At 51.0% G+C, this 19,319-nt stretch overlaps 1 protein-coding gene across 2 annotated transcripts in view; it reads right to left on the reverse strand.

Moving 5' to 3' along the window:
- The window catches only part of ECE1 (endothelin converting enzyme 1), a 131,298-nt gene that overhangs the window by 39,244 nt on the left and 72,735 nt on the right, over positions 1-19,319 (reverse strand). For both annotated transcript variants that reach the window (XM_053575591.1, XM_053575590.1), the window contains exons 3-5: positions 16,960-17,101; positions 11,600-11,812; positions 641-762 (exon numbers count right to left, since the gene is read on the reverse strand). In XM_053575591.1, the coding sequence (XP_053431566.1) occupies positions 641-762; positions 11,600-11,812; positions 16,960-17,101 (477 nt within the window). The remainder of the gene's footprint in view (positions 1-640; positions 763-11,599; positions 11,813-16,959; positions 17,102-19,319) is intronic.

The raw sequence follows: 19,319 nt of genomic DNA on the forward strand, positions 1-19,319 counted from the left end.
TGCCCACAGCCACCAATTCTGCCATACGACTTTCCCGGAGCTGGGGCTGGGAGCAGACTCTCCAGGAAGCACAGGGCAGCCAGAAAACACACACAGCCACCTTCCATCTGGACCAGGAAGCCTGTCCAGCCCCTCCGAGTTTGCTCCAGGCCAACTGGGGGTGTCCAGGAGGAAAGACCTTCCTCTTCTGCTCAGGAGTAAGGAGGTGGCCTGGGTCAATAGGGCTTTCCCCACAGGGAGGGCTCTGGTTCCAGACCAAGGCTCTGTTGGTCTTTCTGGAACACACACACACCCTCTGAGGAAGAGGCAGCGGCATAGAGAGACATTTTCCCCATTAAATACAGCCCCTTGCCACACACAGATGCAGAGAGACACACAGAAGACACATCCATAGCAGATGCTGATACGCACCCTCGTGTAAACACAGCCCTGCCCACACAGAGATGCAACACACACACACACACACACACACACACACACACACACACACACACACGCAGCCCCGACCATCCAGCTGGGCGTCGTGCGAGGTACGAGGCTGGAGCTGTGAGGAGGCTGGGCCCTGGTGGCACTGAGAGCTGGAGCAGAAGCCAAAGGGACAGGCAGGTGGAGGCTGGGAACGTCTGTTGGAGGGACCCACCTTCTCAATCAGCTCCATCAGGGGCTTGGCCCTGAGCTCCTCGATCCTGGTCTCATTCATGCACGCACGGTAGTACACCTGCGCCTTCCTCTCTGCCTCGCTCGCGCTGGCTGTGGCGTTCTCTGGAGTGACAGACAGGAGAGTTTATAGTGTGTTCCCACTTGCCCCCTGGGGGTCCCTGAATGAGTCCTTCTTGGAGCCTCAGTGTCCTCAGCTGTAGAACAGAGGTCTGACATCTGTCAGGGCAGCACTGAGGACCTAAGTCATAGCAGGCGTGTGATGCCCTTGGGCAGTGCCTGGCAGACTGGAGATGCTTCTTGGTTTTTAATGACTGCAAATAAGATTCCACCGTGTGCACTAGATAGTGACTGTTTCCTGCTGTTCAGGTCCACAAAGGACCTACTGTGTGCTGGCTCCTGTGCCCATGCCTTCCTCTCAGGGCCTTGCTCCAGACCTTGCCAGAGTCCCCGACTCTCTCTGGTCACTTCCCATTCCATGTTCATTTCTCTTTGACCCTGAGGCCTCTTTCTTTGTTTCCTTCAAAAATCCCCCCAAATACCACCTCCCCCAGGAAGATTTTTCTAGCAGAACTCTAACCCTTCACCCACTGAACAGATAGATATTAGATGGTTATTCTGTGACAGGACCCTGTGCGACCTCCAGGCACAAAGAAAACATCCCTGTCCCCATGGGGCTTCCTATTAAAACTCTACTCAACCTTTGAGGACTCCCTGAGGCCATTTTTCATGAGCATCCTATGACCTTCATAGGATGGCCCCCAATACTCCAAGCACCTGCTGAGTGCCAGACATGGTGCTTGGCATTAACTTTACAGACCTGGATAAGACCTGCTCCCTGTCCCCAAGGAGTTCATTGTTTAACATGGCGGACACAGATGTGCAAAGAAATGACCACAGACAAAAAAAGTGTTCTGAATGACGTAAACGGCCATGAATGCAGAGAAAAGCAACTCCCTTTGGAGGGGTGGGGACAGGAAGGGGATGTCCTGAGGATGCTCTTTCCATATGGGCAGGTCCTCAGACACGAAAAGTGGCTCACCAGGTAGAAATGAGGACAGAGGGCACTGGCTGGAGGGGAGCAGGACAGCATGGGGACAGGCAAGGACACACAGGGCACACTGTCCGGAGCACAGAGCCCCACCCAGCATGAGGATTTGGCGCACAGGGCACGAGTTTCCCAATCAGTCCTCAATTAGCTTTCCTACCCCTTGCCCCAGAGAGCTCCCTGCCCACCCACCCACCCCCAATTCTTTTAAAAATTAGCACCATGGTTTTCTTTTTCTGAGACAGAATCTCACTTTGTCACCCTCAGTAGTGTGCCATGGTGTCATAGCTCACAGCAACCTCAAACTCTTGGGCTCAAGTGATTCTCTTGCCTCAGCCTCCTGAGTAGCTGGGAATATAGGCGCCCACCACAACATCCAGGCTAGTTTTAGAGACAGGGTCTCGCTCTAGCTCAGGCTGATCTCAAACTCCTGAGCTCAAGCAATCCACCGCCTTGGCCTCCTAGAGTGTTAGGATTATAGGTGTGAGCCACTGCACCTGGCCCAGCACCTGCCCTGCTTTTGCTGGTGACAGCCCTGAATGGAGGATGGGACCAGCCTGTGTCAAAGGCAGCTATAGAGACAAGAGAATTCCCAGAGTGAGAGCCAGGGTCATGGGGCCTGAATGACCACTAGGGGCTACGACAAGGGGCTCTGGAAGGGGGCAAGAGTCCTGCTGCCAAGTGTCAGAAAAATTCCTCAGGTCCCAGAGGAATAAATAATAAGCGGAGGCCTCCCAGAGGGCGGAAGGGGAGAGCTGGGCCGGCTGTGGCTCCTCAGAGGAAGCAGAGTATCAGGGAAAGTGAAAGGGGAGTTCCTGCCCCTCCCAGGGGCCTTGTCTCTATGGCAATGCTTCTAACAGTGAGGCTCCTGGATATAAAACAGAGAGAGTCGTCATTGCTCTCCAGGCCCCGGAAATAGCAGTGTCTCACCATCCACATCTGGCTCTGGCCATGACCCTGAAATGCCACGGCCAAGTCGGAGGAAGTACTCCAAGCACTTTGGTCCATGGGTGGGCCTGGCATTTCCCTGTCCCAGTGACCCAAGGCCATCAAGATAGGAGGCCCAAAGAAAGACTCCCAGGAACAGTCTAGCTGTGCTAATTACAGCAAGTTCTGAGGTCCAAGGCCACCCCTCTTTCCAGAAACCTGCCCATGAGCTCTGAATTATCACCAGGGCATAAGGGAGAGCTTCATTCAACCACAGCCTCCAACTCTTCTTCCCTGAGAAGCCATCCTGGCCACATTCAGACAACTTGGGTGCCCCACTCACTTGTTCCCCTACAACTGTTCAGTAAGTGTCTCTTGCTGGGCAACTGCCAGGCTGGGTGCAGAGGACACGGGGATGACACGGACACAGGCCTGTCGGCATGAGGCTTGCAGCTTGGCAGGTTGAGACAGACAGCACCCAAATACTCCCAGTAATCATGCTGTGAGGAGAAAGCGCAGGCCTTGAGAGGTGGTGGGAGGAGGCCAGGGAAGCTGAGGAAGGCCCCAAGGAAGCCTTGTTTGAGCTTCGGGGTGAAGGGTGAGCTCAACATGAAGTGGAGATGGGGGCTGTGCGTGGGCCATCTCCCCCATTCCACACCTTAGTCATCGCTGTATCCCTAGAACCAACCCTGGACAGGCGCACAGTGGGCCCTCAGCAACGTGTGCTGACAGGGCACTGGGGGCCCAGTGTCCACTTTTGACGAGGAAGGACGCCGTATGTGGGGTTGAGAGGATGGTGAGACTGGGTACCTGACTGAGGTGTGCATGGGGGGCAATGTGGTGGGTGGGGGAAGAAGGGACAGGGTGAGCTGATGCTCCCAGGCCGGAGTCCTGGCAGGAGGCAAGGCTCCTCCTCCTCCTCCTGGTGCTCAGAGCACTTGGGTATGGCTCACAGCACATCTCCCACCTCCTCTGTTTCTTCTTCATCCAAGGGGTACCCACTACTTCGCCAGGTCCTGGGGACAAGAGTGAGATGGCAGGCAGGAGGCTACTGCACGAACCAGGTGAGGCTTGGCCACGGTGGCGGCAGGGAAAGTGGGGAGAAGCGTGTGTGGAACGGGAGAGAAAGGTGAGCCGAGCAAGGGGTTGGTGTTACCGGGATATGGAAGCCTGGGGAGTTTAGGAGGCAGAGTAAGTGCAGACGGCTGTGACCAAAGGTTTCTTTTCAGACACTAAGTTTGAGGTCTCTCTCAGACATCCCAAGAGGAGCCCTGGCCTGAAGAGTTTAGAGAGATGTTGTCTTGAGATGCTGTTAGTCCAAACAGGCGCTGGAGAACACGAGCTCCTTAAAACTGCCTGTGAGGCCTTGTCACACACTCTCACGGGGAGCAATACTGTGCCCAGGAGTTTGCTCTTGGGAGCCAGGATGCCCTCCTCTTCTCGCTCTGTGTACAGAGGAGGCGCACCAGGAGGAAGACAGGGAGGGGGCCTGCGGTGTTGAGATTGAACACAGCGTGAGCAACACCGACTGGGCCTGCCCCTTCTGCCCGTGTCCCCAGCCTCTGCCCAGGGCCACAGCACTCACTGCTCCTGCTGGCCCCTCTTAGCCAGGTGGTCTGCTCCCTCAATCCAAGTGTCTGCTCAGACACCCGCCCTACGAGCCTCCCCCTCCTGACGCTGTGGCCATCGTGGCCTCTTTCCCTCTCTGGCTCTACATCCTACTGGGTTTTTTTTTCAGAGCCTTTACTCTTCAACGTCGTATCATTTATTTGCTCATTTACTTGTTTATTGTCTGTCTTCCCTGCTGGAACGTAAGATACACAGGAAAAGACGGTCCTTGTTCCTTACACAATCCCAGCACGGAGTGACAGCTGGGCACCTCCGGTGCACAAGCTACACCTGATGGGTGAATAAGTGAATGTGGAAAGAGCTCTGGGGAGCTTCACAGAGAAAGCCAGCGCTTCGGTCTGAGGGAGGGCTCTGGGTTTCACAGTGAGATCAGGCACAGACCTCTCTCTGGACAGGGAAAGCTTGGTCTCCTTTAAGATGCCCCTGCTGTGTTTATTTCCCGGAAGATAAAACTGTGGAGGCAAAGGACAACCCCAAAGCTCACAGGGGGCTCCTGGGTGGAGGAGGTGTTTTGGAGATACACCTCCAGGGCCTTGGTGGGATGACAAATGGTTTGACAGCCTAGGGCTGGACAATAGGGCTCCAAAATGTCTGGATACTTCCTGCCAGGGACCCCAATTTCCAGAAGCTTCCTTAGTCACTTCCCCAAAGTCCCAGAGAGGAAAGCCAGCACACCATTTAATCGGCCTGCTTCTTCCTCTGGGAGTTTTTACGGAAACACCCTCTCCCACATCAGTCCTTCGGGAGGGAAAATACGCCCAGGCAGGCAGAGCCATGACTGCGGTGACTGTGGTAGGCTTTGGGGACAGAGGCATCTGGGCCCCTGACTCCACACTAGGGCAGGCCCAGTGTTTGTTTTAGATAAAACCAGACTCAGTCCAGACAGTCACAGGCCTCAGAAGCCCCATTCCATGAGGGGGGAAAGGAGGAAGCCTATAAAGAAGGCGCCTTGTTCTACAGAACAGAAATAATGACAACACCATTACTGCTCAGTGGTGCCTGTTGCAGGATGGGCCCTGGGCCGTGACTGCAACTTCACATGAATCCCCCCCGAGGCGGACCTTACCACCCCATTCAGAAAGAAGGAAAATGGGACCCAGGGAGGAGAAGGATCTGGCCTGCAAAGGCAGAGCTAATAAGCAAATTCTGGAATTTGAACCCAGGCATTCTCTGGCCTCCCTGAGAAAGTGAACTGCTTCCTCTGCACGTGGGCATGGCTGTGTGTGTACATCTTGTCATAACAGCTTCCACAGTGGCTATTATTAGTATCACACCCAATTTCCAGGCAAGAGATTGGGCAACCCGTTTGAGGTCACATAAGTAAAAAGCCAAGGCCAGAACTGGAGCCTAAGGTCTTTCTGCTGTCTTGTCCTTTCCTACAAATTGACTCAGAAAACCAGAGCAGGACCTGAAGCAATCCAGCTGCCCCTGAGAAGCCCTGGATGCCCTCTCCTGTCCTTGCATTAGTGAATCAATGCTATCAATGCATGGGCGGCGCCTGTGGCTCAAGGAGTAGGGTGCCGGTCCCATATGCCGGAGGTGGCGGGTTCAAACCTAGCCCCGGCCAAAAACCAAAAAAAAAAAAAAAAAAAAAACAAACCCTCAATCAATGCTATCAATGCTATAGTTTGAATGTCTGTGTCTCCTCCAAAATTCATGTTGAAACTTAATGCTCAATGCAACAGCATTAAGAGGTGAGGCCTTTAGGAAGTGATTAGACCAAGAAGCTCTGCCCTCATGAGTGGATTAGTGCCATATAAAAGGGCTTGAGGGAGCGAGATCCCCCCTCCATTCTTTCTGCCATGTGAGGACACACTGTTTGTACCCGCTGGAGGTTGCAGCAACCAGGCACCACCTTGGAAGCAGACAGCAGCCCTCACCAGACATCGAACCAGCTGGCACCCTAATCTTGGACTTCCTGGCCTCCTAAAAGGCTCAGAAATAAATTTCCATTGTTTATAAAGTATTCAGTCTGTGGTATAAATGACCTAGTCGGTTACAGAAGCACAAACTAAGAAAATTAATTATTCCATGTACCCACTGCCCAAACAGGAAAGCCGTGCCCACTGGTGCAGACGCTGTCCTGGACAGAAAGTGTTTAGGATACGGATCCTGCCACAGATGGCTCCTTTCTAATATGTACAGAAGAGGATTAAATCGGAGTACATATGGGAAAAACAGCCTGGGTGCGGTGGCCCTTGTCTGTAATCCAAGTGTTTAGGGAGGCTGAGGCAGGACGACTGTTCGAGGCCATGAGTTTGAGACCAGCCTGAGTGAGAGCGAGATGCCATCTCTATACAAAAATATAAAAATTTGCTGGGCATGGTGGCACACACCTGTAGTCCCAGCTACTTGGAAGGCTGAATCACCTGAGAATCACCTGAGCCCTGGAGGTGTAGGTTGCAGTAACTATGATGATGCCACTACACTCTACCTGAGGAGATAGAGTGAAGCCCTGTCTCCAGAAAAAAAAAACAAAATGCACACACACATACTCCCCAAAATAAAAATAGGAGAGATTGCACAGGATGACATGATGAACTGCCGAATCACTGACATGGCCACATTTAATGCTATTGGAATATTCTGTATGTATTTCTCAGGGAGGCTGGTGTTGAGGGTAGAAGGAAGGCAGACTGCTAACTTTTCCTTTATGGAATCTGTATTGCTTAAATTGTTATAAGCATGCATTAATTTGCTTGGCATGCACCCATCTTATAGTATAAAATATAATAAACACAGGGTAATTGTACCTCAAGTTCCAAGAGGCCTTCTGGTAGCCATGGAAGGCATAATGGAGGAAGCAGGTTTGAGAAAAGTCTCGAAGCAGCTAGACACTTCGGCTCAGTGGTTCTCAACCTTGTGCATCGCGACCCCTTTGGGGGCTGAATGACCGTTTCACAGGGGTCACCTAAGACCATCCTGCATATCAGATATTTACATTGCGATTCATAACACTAGCAAAATTATAGTTATGAAGTGGCAACAAAAATAATTTTATGATTGGGGGTCACAACATGAGGAACTGTATTAAAGGGTCGCGGCATTAGGAAGGTTGAGAACCACTGCTCTAGCTACTAGTGGAATAATCTGGGCTAACAGCTGTTAGGCATGGCCAAGTCTAAGAGCTGAGACACCTGGCTGTTTCCTTCTCTTAATGAAGTGAGGTCACATTCATGTCTTCCCAAAGCCTACGAGGACATCCCATGCTGGCCGCTTGGTGGCGTGGCAGTGTGGTGGAAGATGTCTGTGTCTCCTGCCGCTAAGGCTACTCCCGCCCTCAGCTAGTGGGCTGCGAAGACATGTCACAGTGGCACCCGGCTTAGTTCAGTCCACCTGCTACAGATCTGCCTGGATTTCCTCTGAGGGGGCAGGCTAGAGTGAACTTACCCATCCGAAAAATGCACTCTTGGCCAAGGTCACACCAAGCAGATGGTAATACTGTCCACCTGGGGGAGCTGACTCAATCTCACTGGCACTCTGAATGTCCCTTCTCCTCTCAGAGGGAAGCCCACCCCCTGGCTAGGCGGAAGTGGCCTGGGCACCTTCTGCTTTGCTAGTGTCTGTCACCCTAGCTCCTTCCTCAGGCCTGCTGGCTGACCCCTCTGTCTTGGAACCAACCTGGCCTTAAGTCCAGGAATGCACTGGCCCACACACCTGCATTTTTTGGTCACCCACTCACCTGCCGCCCGCCTCTTCAGGGATTCCAGGTATCAAAGTTCCAGGCACCAAGGCCTACAGATAAGGGGCTATTTTCAATCTAGTTCCTAGGAGTGAGCCTGAGGTGAGGGGGCCCTAGAACATGCCTTTTGGGGAAGCTTCTGGTCAGTATGACCTGGGAGTGTCCCCAGCTACTGTGTTCATCAGGCCTAGGCCAGGGCTTGGCTCTCCTAGTCTGGAAAGTGCAGCCAAGTAGTCCCAATGGAACGGAGGCCGATGGGGCACACCTCTCCAGCCCCCCTCCACGGTGAATGTGACTCAGTGAGACGGCAGAAAAACAAAGGTTTCAAGACCCCCATGGCTCTGGGTATGAATTCCAGCTTCACCACTCCTAGGAAATACATTTCCCTTCTCTCTGTGAGTTCTCATGTGTAAAATGGACACATACCACCTACTCCGTGGGTTTATCAGGAGAATTAAACGAAATAATACAAGTAAAACACAGCATGTTGTAGCTATGTTCTGTAGCTTCTTCCTCGTAACTGGGTGGCCACCGTGCTTCCATAAGAAAGAAAAAGAAGTAAAAATGACTCTTTCCTTTGACTGTTCAATTGATACTCAGAGCATCCCTACTAATCGGATGCACTTTACAGGTGATGAGCTGAGGCCCTCAGAGTCTGGGTGACCCCTCTGTAGTCACATAGCTTGTCTGCAAGAAGTCTGGGTTGGAACTCTCCCAACACCACCGAGAAGGGGGCTACGCTTTGCTGAGCACTCATGAGACGCCAGGCTCACCCCACAAAAGTCAATGCTCACAGTAGTCTTATGTGTTAGGAGGCATCGTCACCCCCATTTTACAGATAATGAAACTAAGTGAGAGGGAAGCCAGCTCGCTCGTCCAAGGCCACATGGGTGACAAACAGCTGAGCTGGCAAGTCAGGACTGACTTCAGAACTCTGCAGCCTGGCCTGCGGATGCCACCAGACCCTGGCCTGGGGTCATGGGCCTGATGCAAGGTTCTGGCTGTTCTGTGCCTGGCTCAGTTCCCCTCCCCACCCACAACTTGACCCTCAGGGATAGCGTGGATGTAAAGCCAGAGCCTGGGACTGGAGGCCACTCTGCATGAATCCTGCCTTCTTGGGAGTGTGTAGGGGGATGGACCCAACCTTGGCACAGACCCAAAGTCCTCCTGATGAGAAGCAGCACCAGAACCAGTGGGATCAGGACCAAGGGCGTAAGGCACGTGGGCCAGTTCTGGCTCTAACTGGGAAGTTTGAGGGCTTATCTGCCGCTTTTCCTCAGCCCCTCAGTGCCCACTGCTCCTCTCTCTGCTTTGGACTGGACGTGTCACTTCGCTTCTCTGAGCCTGAATTTTCTCACCTATAAAATGGGAATGAAAGTTCCTAAGTCCCAGGGTTGTAATGAGGATTAATGAGGCAGTAGCTATAAATAGCCTGGCATAGCACATAGCAACATGCACAAACATTAGTGCCCCTCCCTCCTGCTCTCAGGCCCTCAGTGCTCTCTACTCCCCGCAGCCTCTTTCCAACAACAGCCAAGGAGAAGCTGTATCTGTCCCTAGTCCTGAAGGAAGTGGTGTGCGATAGGGGAAAGGGCACAGGACCAGGAATCAGGCACGTTTCAGCTCTCTGGACCTCACTTTCCTCAAATATCAAGTAGGGTGGACAATACTTTCCCAGCTTCCACCTCACAGGACCAAATGAGATGGCGATGCAAAAGAACTCTGTAACCCGCAAAGTGCTATGCAAAGGTCAAGGGTGAGTAACGATAGCAGCATAAATACAAATAGCAGCCACCACAACATGCCAGACCTATGCAAAGCATGGTAAATGTATTTTCCCATTTGATTTTCATAAGCCAGAGGAGACATGGTTCCCATCATACTGCCAAGAAAACAAGCCCACAGAGGTTACAGAATTGACCCAAGGTCTCGCAGTGAGTGGCAGAGTCAGGCTTTGAACCCAGATCCTGGGGACTCTAAAGCAGAAGAGCTGGCTCATCTTGTCATACCACCTGGACTATTCCCCTGCTAGGCTGGCAGGCCCTGCCAAGCCCACAGCTGTGTCTTTAGGCACTAGGGAAGGGACATCCCTGGGTTCCAGTCTTGTACCCACAGACATATTTGCCTTTTAAGCTTCTAGGTCTGAAATGAAAGCACCTTTCAAAAGCACCTCTGGGTCGGCGCCTGTGGCTCAAGGAGTAGGGCGCTGGTCCCATATGCTGGAGGTGGCGGGTTCAAACCCAGCCCTGGCCAAAAACCACAAAAAAAAAAAAAAAAAAAAAAGCACCTCTGGTGGCATAAGGCAGGCAGAGGGACATCTCAGGCTGGGCCTTGCTGCTTCTGGCATACTGAGATCCTTCCACGCCACCTCCATATATACCACCCTGTTCTGATCTCTAAGGAGACAGAGAGAGGCTGGTGCTCTGGGGGCTGCCAAGGGGTCCTGCCAGGAGCTGCTGGGGGCCACGGAGAAACGGTGGGTGTGTTTTACCCAGCAGCAGCCACGCCCCCTGGGGCCAGATGGGAAAGCAAAGGACTCCTTAATCTGGTTTATTTCTACTGTCAGCTAAAAGACGCAGTTGCCTTAAATTCATAATTGTCAAATTAGAATCATTTCCCACCCACTACATCAGAAGATATCTGTCCCTTTGAGAAGATTTGTCCCTTTTGGGGAAATCTTCTTCTATTTTATCTACTTTGAGATTTTTTATAAAACTTAAGTATTTGTCTAATCTAAGTTCTGTCACTGGTGGATAAATTGACTAGCTTTTCATTTATCCCTCCCAGTATTTAGGGTCCCAGGAGGGGGCAGGGATCAGTGGGTCAGCAGGAAAGGGAGATGGCCAGGGTTGTGGCTACCAAGTAGGTTAGGTCGGGAGCTCTGGGGTACAGTGCAGGTGTTATGATTTTACTTGGAGGCAGAACTCAATGGGCAAAACAGGAACTCAAGAAATATTAACCAGAGATATAGCTGTAAACAAGACAGACATGGGATTCTAATCTAAGGATAAAACCATCCATACTGAGGTCAATTAGAGGTGCAGGAGGCCTAACAAGGGGCAAAGGGAAGAACTTTGGCCAGATGGCTTATCATGCGAGCCTGATTACCATGGGGCCAAGGCAGATTCCCACTTACATGGAATAACTAACTCTGATAAGCTGTTGTTATAACTTTCATCGGATCACAGCCTTTGATCAACTCAGTCAACACTGGTCAAAACTAAGCCACCCTGGAAGCCACAGAAGTAATGACTGGCTGTCCGTTCTTGTGCCCTTCCTCATACACACCAGGCTAACGCTTACGTGTGTTCTTTCGTTCTCAAAACTCTGCAATTTAATTACAGAGCAAAATAATTACTGAGTATCTTTCGGGTTCTTTGCCAAGCACAGTGTGTGTGGAAAGGATGGGGAATAGAAAAGGGACTATTAGTCCCATTTTACAGATGAAGAAACTGAGGCTCAGACATACGTGACTTACTCAGACTTATGAGTAAGTTACAAGGAGTGACTGGGCAGACTTTCTGAGCTTCGCTGCCTCCAAAGTCTATGGTCTCCCCACTCTGCTGAGCTCCTCCTCTAACCAGGCATGGCTGGGATGGGCCAGCTGACAGCTCTCCACTGTAGCCCCTTCATTGGCCTCCCTGCCAGGTGCTTACCAAGAAGGCGCTTGATGATGGCTTGGTTGTGTTCCCAGAGGTTGCTGAAGGTCCCCCAGCGTGAGTGGCCGTCTGGCACAGGATTGGCCTTGATCCAGCCGCCACAGGCATAGCTGAAGAAGTCTTGGCAAGGGTCTACTGTGGGGTCCATGGAGCTCAAGATGGAGCTGGTCACTGAGACGCAGGCCTCGCTCAGGCACACTGAGGGGGTTCCTGGAGGGATAAAGGAGAGGAAGACAGTGAAAGGTGGGCAGGAAGGAGGCTGCAGAAGGCAGAGCAGGTGGCCTGGGGCTCAGGGTTAACAGGTCCCACCCCAGTCCTGACCAAGCAGATTTGGGACTGGATAGTCACTACTAGGCCCCTAGAGAGAAATGATTTCAGGAGATTTACAATCTCGTGGTTTTCAAATGAGACTTCTGTTTAGCTGCCTATAATCCTTTCTTAAGAAGTACCCAGAACCAAGATGATTCTCTTGATCAATCTTTCCTTCTGCAAATGTTCATTGACTTTACTATTCCCTGATGCTTGACAAATGTATTCATTCACTCAAGCATTCATTTATTCAGCAAAATAATTACTGAGTATCTTTCAGGCTATTTGCCGAGCACAGTGTGCGTGGGAAGGATGGGGCATATAAAAGGCACAATCCTGTCTTTCTTTTTTTTTTTTTTTTTGTTGCAGTTGCCATTGTTATTTAGCTGGCCCGGGCTGGGTTTGAACCTGCCAGCCTCGATGTACATGGCCGATGCTGTAATCCTGTGCTACGGGCACCGAGCCAATCCTTTCTTTCAAGAGCTAACGATTCAATTGGGGATACACACATAACCTAAGAAAAGTCACAAGACAACAAGAGGAAAAATAGCTGTCCTTCATTCTGCAAAAGCAGGCTAAACATTTACTATGCACTACACGGGCAATGCAGACAGCACGGTGTCAGGGTGCAGGAAGAAGGAAAGACCACTAGGGGTGGGAGGAGGGAACTGCAGACAAATATTTCTCCTGAGTACAAGGCAGGACAGTAAGTTACTTCCTTCAATCTTCCAAAATCCCAAACCTAAACAACCCTGAGAAACTGGTTTGCCAGAGGCAAGAGAAGGGGGTCAGACCCCTGCCTCAAGGTTGGTGGTAGGCTCAAGTAGGCGAACTAAACTTGGGCAGCCTCCATGAAGCAAAGGCCCAGCCAAATCTCTGTTGACATAAGCTGTGCTGGTGACAACGGGGAATGTTTGCTGAACGTGGCTCCACACACATTCATGATCTCATTTAATGCTCATTACAATCATCGGATGCACATGTCATGTCCCTGTTTAAAGACAAGGAGACTGAGGCTCTGGGAGAGTGAGAGGAACAAGGGTGCTTAGGGTGTGGTGGTGGAGGACGCTGACAGCTGAGCCCAAGAGCAAGGCCAAGGCTGCATATTTTTCTGACTTCCCTTCCCGCCTCTTTGCCAGGTCTGGTGCTGCCTGACTGGTGAGATGGGTTTCCCTACCACACACGGAGGCAGTGTTGGAGGCTGTTAGACCTGAGTTTAAATCTCCGCTTTCCATTCCTGCCTGTGGGGCTTTGTGCAACTGATCTCATCTCTTTCAGCCTCGGTTTCTCTATTTAGAAATTAGGAAGAACAGCAGGACCAATTTCACAGAGAAAGTGGCATGCTTTCATGGCTGGGCATGAGGGCTCAAGCATTCTCACGTCTCGGGGTCTGATGCTCCAGGCCAATCTTTAGAGAGCAGAGAAGGATGCCCAAGCTACCAGGGGTGGTCCCCACTTCAATCAGAAACAACAATGCCAGCCGAGCAGGGTAGTCCTGAGAGGTTCACTTGTGGGCTTATTACATTCATCAACAGAGTCCTTCTGTTGGCACCACAGCAGAAAAATCAGGGTGACTCTATGTTGAGATAATTAAACAACAATTAAAAATTATGGAGTTGGGTGGCGCCTGTGGCTTAAAGGAGTAGGGCGCAGGACCCATATGCCGGAGGTGGCAGGTTCAAACCCAGCCCCGGCCAAAAAAAAAAAACAAAACTGAAAAAAAAAAAAAATCATGGAGTCATGTATTTTCATTATACATGAAAATAAAGAAAAGAAATGGTAGGTGTGATGATGCCATTTTATATATCTTAAATATCTCTAAATCAGATCACCTTAATCAGAGCTGTAGCCTTACCCAACTCAGGGAGTGTTCCATAGTCTTTATGGGGGGTTGGGAGGAAAGAGAATTTCTGTGTAGGTTGAAAAAGTTGGTTCATTATTATGACATAACTCAGTATTTGGGAAAGAAAAAGAATACCTATTGTTTTTATACATCAAACCACAGGAAGTAAAACTCAACCAAATCTTGGCTGGTAGAAATACTCACAGACTGAGAGGGAGTGAGAAGATCAGAGTATGTGTGTGAAAGACAGAGAGACATTGATGAACGAATTAAGGGTTTTGTAGTTAATGTAAGGGGACTTGGGTTTAAAAATAAAATAAGAAACCAGTTCCCAGAAGTCAGCCTCAGAGGTCTGAATTCCTCACCGAGCACCCCTTCTGCTAGACAGAGCAGTACCCAGGCAGTGCTTAAACAATGATTGCTTGATTTATTTAACTATTTAATAGTTTGTGGAAACTTTGCCAAATATTCCTAGCCCAGCAGGAATTAATGCATTTTCTATTAATTAATGGTTCCCAGGCCCCCCTCATCTAAGGCTCCAGCTCTATAGGGAAACCTTCCCAGACCCCTGCTCTCTCTGGGCTCCTCAGCTGCCTGAGTGCCTGTTAGCCTAGCACAGACCGTGCCCTGTCAAGCTAGGTCTCCATGCCTGCCTCCCCCACAGGATGTGCACTTGAGGATAGGGCTAGTATCTTACTTGTTTTTAATCTTTCCTTTGTGTAGCACCGTACTTAGCAATGAGCAGCTGTTCAATACACATTTTTTTAGGGAATCAATGATTGAATGAATGAATGAAAGAGCTTTGTCCAGCACATGGTCGCCACCTGCAGAGGCAGCAAGTATTTCTTCCTTTAGGACACACAGGATCAGTTGACAGACACTCATGTGGACAGTGCCTGGCCACAGCACCACGTAAAACACTTTAAAATATTTTCTGGGAAAATTTATTGTTTGTTTTGCTGCTGCTATTTGCAAAAGCACCTGCGTGTTTCTGGAAAGGAGGGTGCAGCAGGAAAGCAGACAAAAATACACTTAAGTATGAAGTGTATTTTTAACCATTAGAGGTGGGTCTTTCAGAATCATCAGATTTGCTTTGACTGGCCTGATGTTTGCTCCGACACGGATAGCACCTGCTGCTGAGTAATGAAGTCACTGTCAGTATCTGGGTGGCCACTGCCCAGGGGTCACTTAATCCTCAACCAGCTCCACCCCAGGGAAAGGAGAATGTTCTTCTTTTACATCCTGGCTAGAGGAAACCTTTCTGAGACCCTTCAAGGCTGGAACAGGAAGAAGGATCCTTTCCACTGATGCCCCACATTGGTGATAACAGCAGAAATGTTGTCTGATCACAGGGAGCTGTCCCTTGGGTTTCTGATGAATAAACTTGGGAACTCCTGGGGACAGTCTCAAGACAATGTTGGCTGCTGCGGTCTGGCCTGCTTGGCCTGCTCCTGCTGCCCTGGGCTGAGAGCTGGGCAGAGGGGCTGTCCAGGACACACACTGACCGGCAGAGTGATCTGAACTGCAGCTGAAGTAGGACGAGTCAAGATAGCAGCGAAAGGAAGAGGCCGATCAGTTTATGTCCCACCGGTAGAGCAGGCGCACACACACACACAACATACAAACACACATCTGCACCACCGCACCCTTATACACACCCAGTAGAGAAAGGCTGTTACCACCTGATCCTCCTTCTTATCCTTTTGTTCATTCATTTATTCATTTAGCTATCTGCACACAGGCATGCAGGTACTCTGCTAAGCACATCTGGGTAAGGAGCTAGAAACTAGTGATTAACTAATCAAATATATATTAAGTATTTGCTAGGCCAGGCACATTTGGTAAAACACCTATAAACCATTAAATGGTCAAATAATCAAGTGATTATTAAATAATCAAGCAATTCCTAAGTACCATCTCCATTTGTAGAATGAATGAATTGCCCATGTGCCTAACAGAGCAGGAGTGGGAGGGTGATTCAGATGAAGTCTCTGCTTTCTCTCTAGACCCCTACATGCCCTCCCCTCCCAGTGCAGCCTGGCCACCCTCACAGGCAGCAACTTCAAAGCAGAAGAGGATCAGCACTGCCTGGAGTGGAACTTCCCACGTCCTATGAAAGTTCAAGGTCTCTCTGATGGGGTGAGTAACAGAGTCAGTGGCTGGGACCCTGAGCAAAGCCCTCAAAAGGCTGCTCAACCAGGTGGACTATCTGTGTTCAGAAAGCCAGATGCTGGGGCACAGGGGAGTGAGAAACCCTGGAACTGGTCAGACTCCCCTTCTTTGTTTCTAACTTGGATCTGCCCTTTCCAGTTCCCTAAGTGCTTCTTGGGCTTCAATTCTGCACCCGGAGGACCAGCTTCAGACCTGACAGCAGGATCAGAGCAGCCCAAGCATATCCCCCTAGGAGGGGGGACAGATAAACACACTTACAGAGGTACGCAAAGGGCAACTGGACCATGGGAGGGCAGCCTCTGGAGGGGCTCTGATACACTCCAGACCACACTGTGATCACAAAGGGAGGCAGAGCCTGGGCTTAGAGCCCAGCCGTCCCTGGGAGAATCCTAGCTCCCCCACCCCAACCCCCCTGCTCAGTATCCTACTAGCCACATGAACAGGCTCAGTGCCTCAGTTTCCTAATATGGAAAAGGGGCCCAAAGGAACCACACCTCCTAGGACTGCCATGAAGAGGACGTGAGCTCACATCTGTAAAGGAGAGGCGTGGTATTTGGTCCATGGGAAGTATTCCAGAAACAGAGGCCATTGTTGCTATTTGATTGGAACAAGAGATGGCAGACAGTGGCAGTCTAGGTATCCAAACAGCCCACATCCTAGCAACAATAATACCCAAACCTGAAGCTGAAGAAGTCTTCTGAAGCACCTGGATGTGAACGCATCACCTCTAACCCCAGATTGGGCACGATTTTCCCCACTTAAAGTAGAGAAGACACAGGCTCTGGGAGATAAGGTGGCTTGTTCATGGTCACATACCTAGAAAGTTGCTGGGCCAGGACGTGAACTCCAGACCTCTGACTCCAAAACCTTCTTATCCTTCATGGTGCCTGCTTCCCAGACTTCGGTCCGTCTCAGCACCCTGAGTCTCTGGGCTTAGCTCCCTCACAAGACTTGGAGCAGAGAAGCTTCCCGTGTCCTTGTGTATGGAGCCCAGGACAGGAATGAGGCAAGCCCATCACACAGAGACACTTACTTGTCTGGTACTGGATGCCCAGCGCTGCCAAGCAGGCCACCAGTCCTGCCACCAGAAGCACCACCAGCACCACCAGCCGCTTCTCCACTTGGGTCCTCTCAGCCCAGCACCTCTGGCTGCTCCGGGGGCTGCGAAAGTTCACCTGCAGGGAAGAAGGCAGGAGGGGCGGGAAAGACCTGAGCCCAGGGTACACTCTCCCCAGGAAGAAGAAGCTCCGCTGCAGGCCCAGGCCCGGGGGAGGCATCAGGGCTGCCCCCACCCTGTCTCAGGGGTGGTCTGCTTCCCACAGAATCAGCCCTAATCCAGGAAAGGAAGCGCCACCCTGCTTAGCCGCTCAAATTTGCTCCCAAACGTCAGAGTCAAGCAGCTTAACCCAGACAAATTGTGTTTTTTGTGTCACCCGATATGGGTGGAAGGAAAAAACTACAGTTCTTCCCTGTTTCTCCAGTAAGGAGTTCAAAAAAGAACAGGATGTTTGGCCTTGCAGGCATCCAGCGAGCGTCCAGCTGGGCTCTCCTCAGAGGCCCGACATCAGCACCAGCGGGATGAGGTGACACAATCACCCAGTACTTCCCAAAAGCAGGAGATGCCTATCTCATATCTCATTAAGCCTTTACAAGGCCATACGAGCTGCCTTATTACTTCTCTTTGTACAAACAAGGAAACTGAGGTCCAAGGAGGCGAGACCAGGCCTCTCATCACACCGCCACATGGGTGGGCTGGGACTGGACCGCTGTTAATGGGAGAGCCCACCAGCGTGTAGAGTTGGGTTTGGGGAGATTGCTATGGGAGATGCAAGGAGGAATAGCTCCATTCAGACAGGTCCTCAAAGGCAGGAAAAATGTCCCCAGCCTAACAGTCTCGCTAAACAGGAAGGCAGGCACAATAAGAGGAAGTGGAGGGTGTGGCAGGGCCCTCCAGGCTCGAGGAGAGGCACACCAGCCAAACAGCACTCAGAGCCCTCAGCCCACACCCCTCACACCCAAGGCCAGCTTGGGGCTCCCCTCTGTTACAAGAGGTGCTTCTTGCCAAAGTCAGGGCAACAGGACAGGAAGGTTTTCCTGAATGTTGGGCTCAGTTCAGTGACACTGCAGCTGTGTATCAACAGGTGAGCACCACCAACTCAAAGCTGTGTGTGGGATACGCAGCTCAGCAGGGAGGCAGATAAAGGCAGATAAAGAAACAGACTTGGGTGGACAGGGGTTTAGTCAAGGAAGGCTTCCTGGAGGTGGTGATATCTGGCCTGGGTCTTGAAGAGAAGGAAGGAGCCAGCCAAGTGACTGGGGGAAAAGGGGCAAGGTGGGCAAAGCTTAGATCCTCAGGGCCACTAGCACCCACATTAAAGAACTTGTACTTCCTTCTGAGGCCTGGGGCAACATGATTAGACATGCTTGTTGAGAAGAACAAGCTGGAAGACGAAGGCTTGGCAGGGACTGGGCATGAAAGCGGAGACTCCTAAGGGGGCCCACACAGCTTACTATGGAGAGGGGGAGCTACCAGGGAAGGTGTGGAGACCCTGACTCTGGCCGGCAGGTGCCTGACCAACAGCTGAAGGGTGGCTGTCCCCAGAGCCAGGCCAGGGCCAGGAGGGAGTCCCACACACTGGCACTTGGGGAGCCAAGGTGGATCACCTTAGGGAAGGGCACCAAGAAGCTGTGTGGCCATTGCTAGGTATTTTCTGGGCAGGAAGTGACTTAGAAATTGTTGCACTAGAGGGGGGAACAGGAGAACATTTTATAGAAGAAACATTGTGTCCTATAAACTGAGAAGAGGAGCTGGGTGTGGTGGCAGCTGCTGGTAGTGCCATCTACTTGGGAGGCCGAGGCAGGGGGATCACTTCAGGTTAAGAGTTCAGCCCATTCAGGCGGTGCCTGTGGCTCAGTGAGTAGGGCGCCGGCCCCATATGCCGAGGATGGCAGGTTCAAACCCAGCCCCAGCCAAACTGCAACAACAACAACAAAAAAAATAGCCGGGCGTTGTGGCGGGCGCCTGTAGTCCCAGCTGCTGGGGAGGCTGAGGCTAGAGAATCACGTAAGCCCAAGAGTAGAGGTTGCTGTGAGCCGTGTGACGCCATGGCACTCTACCCGAGGGCGGTACAGTGAGACTCTGTCTCTACAAAAAAAAAAAAAAGAGTTCAGTCCATTCATCCTGAGCAACACAGTTAAGATACCATCTTATTGATATATATATATATCAATTTTTAAAAGAGCTAAATAAATACATACATAATTTAAAACCGAGAAAAGGAACTTGAGGCTTGGTGACACTTCTGTGGAAGTCCAGGAGGTTCAGACACAGAAGCGGCTAGGCCAGTGTCAGCAGATATCACCTGCTGAAACCTCTTAAGAATCTCCTTTTTT

This window comes from Nycticebus coucang, chromosome 22 (assembly GCF_027406575.1).
Source record: "Nycticebus coucang isolate mNycCou1 chromosome 22, mNycCou1.pri, whole genome shotgun sequence".
In the NCBI taxonomy this organism is placed as follows: domain Eukaryota; kingdom Metazoa; phylum Chordata; class Mammalia; order Primates; family Lorisidae; genus Nycticebus; species Nycticebus coucang.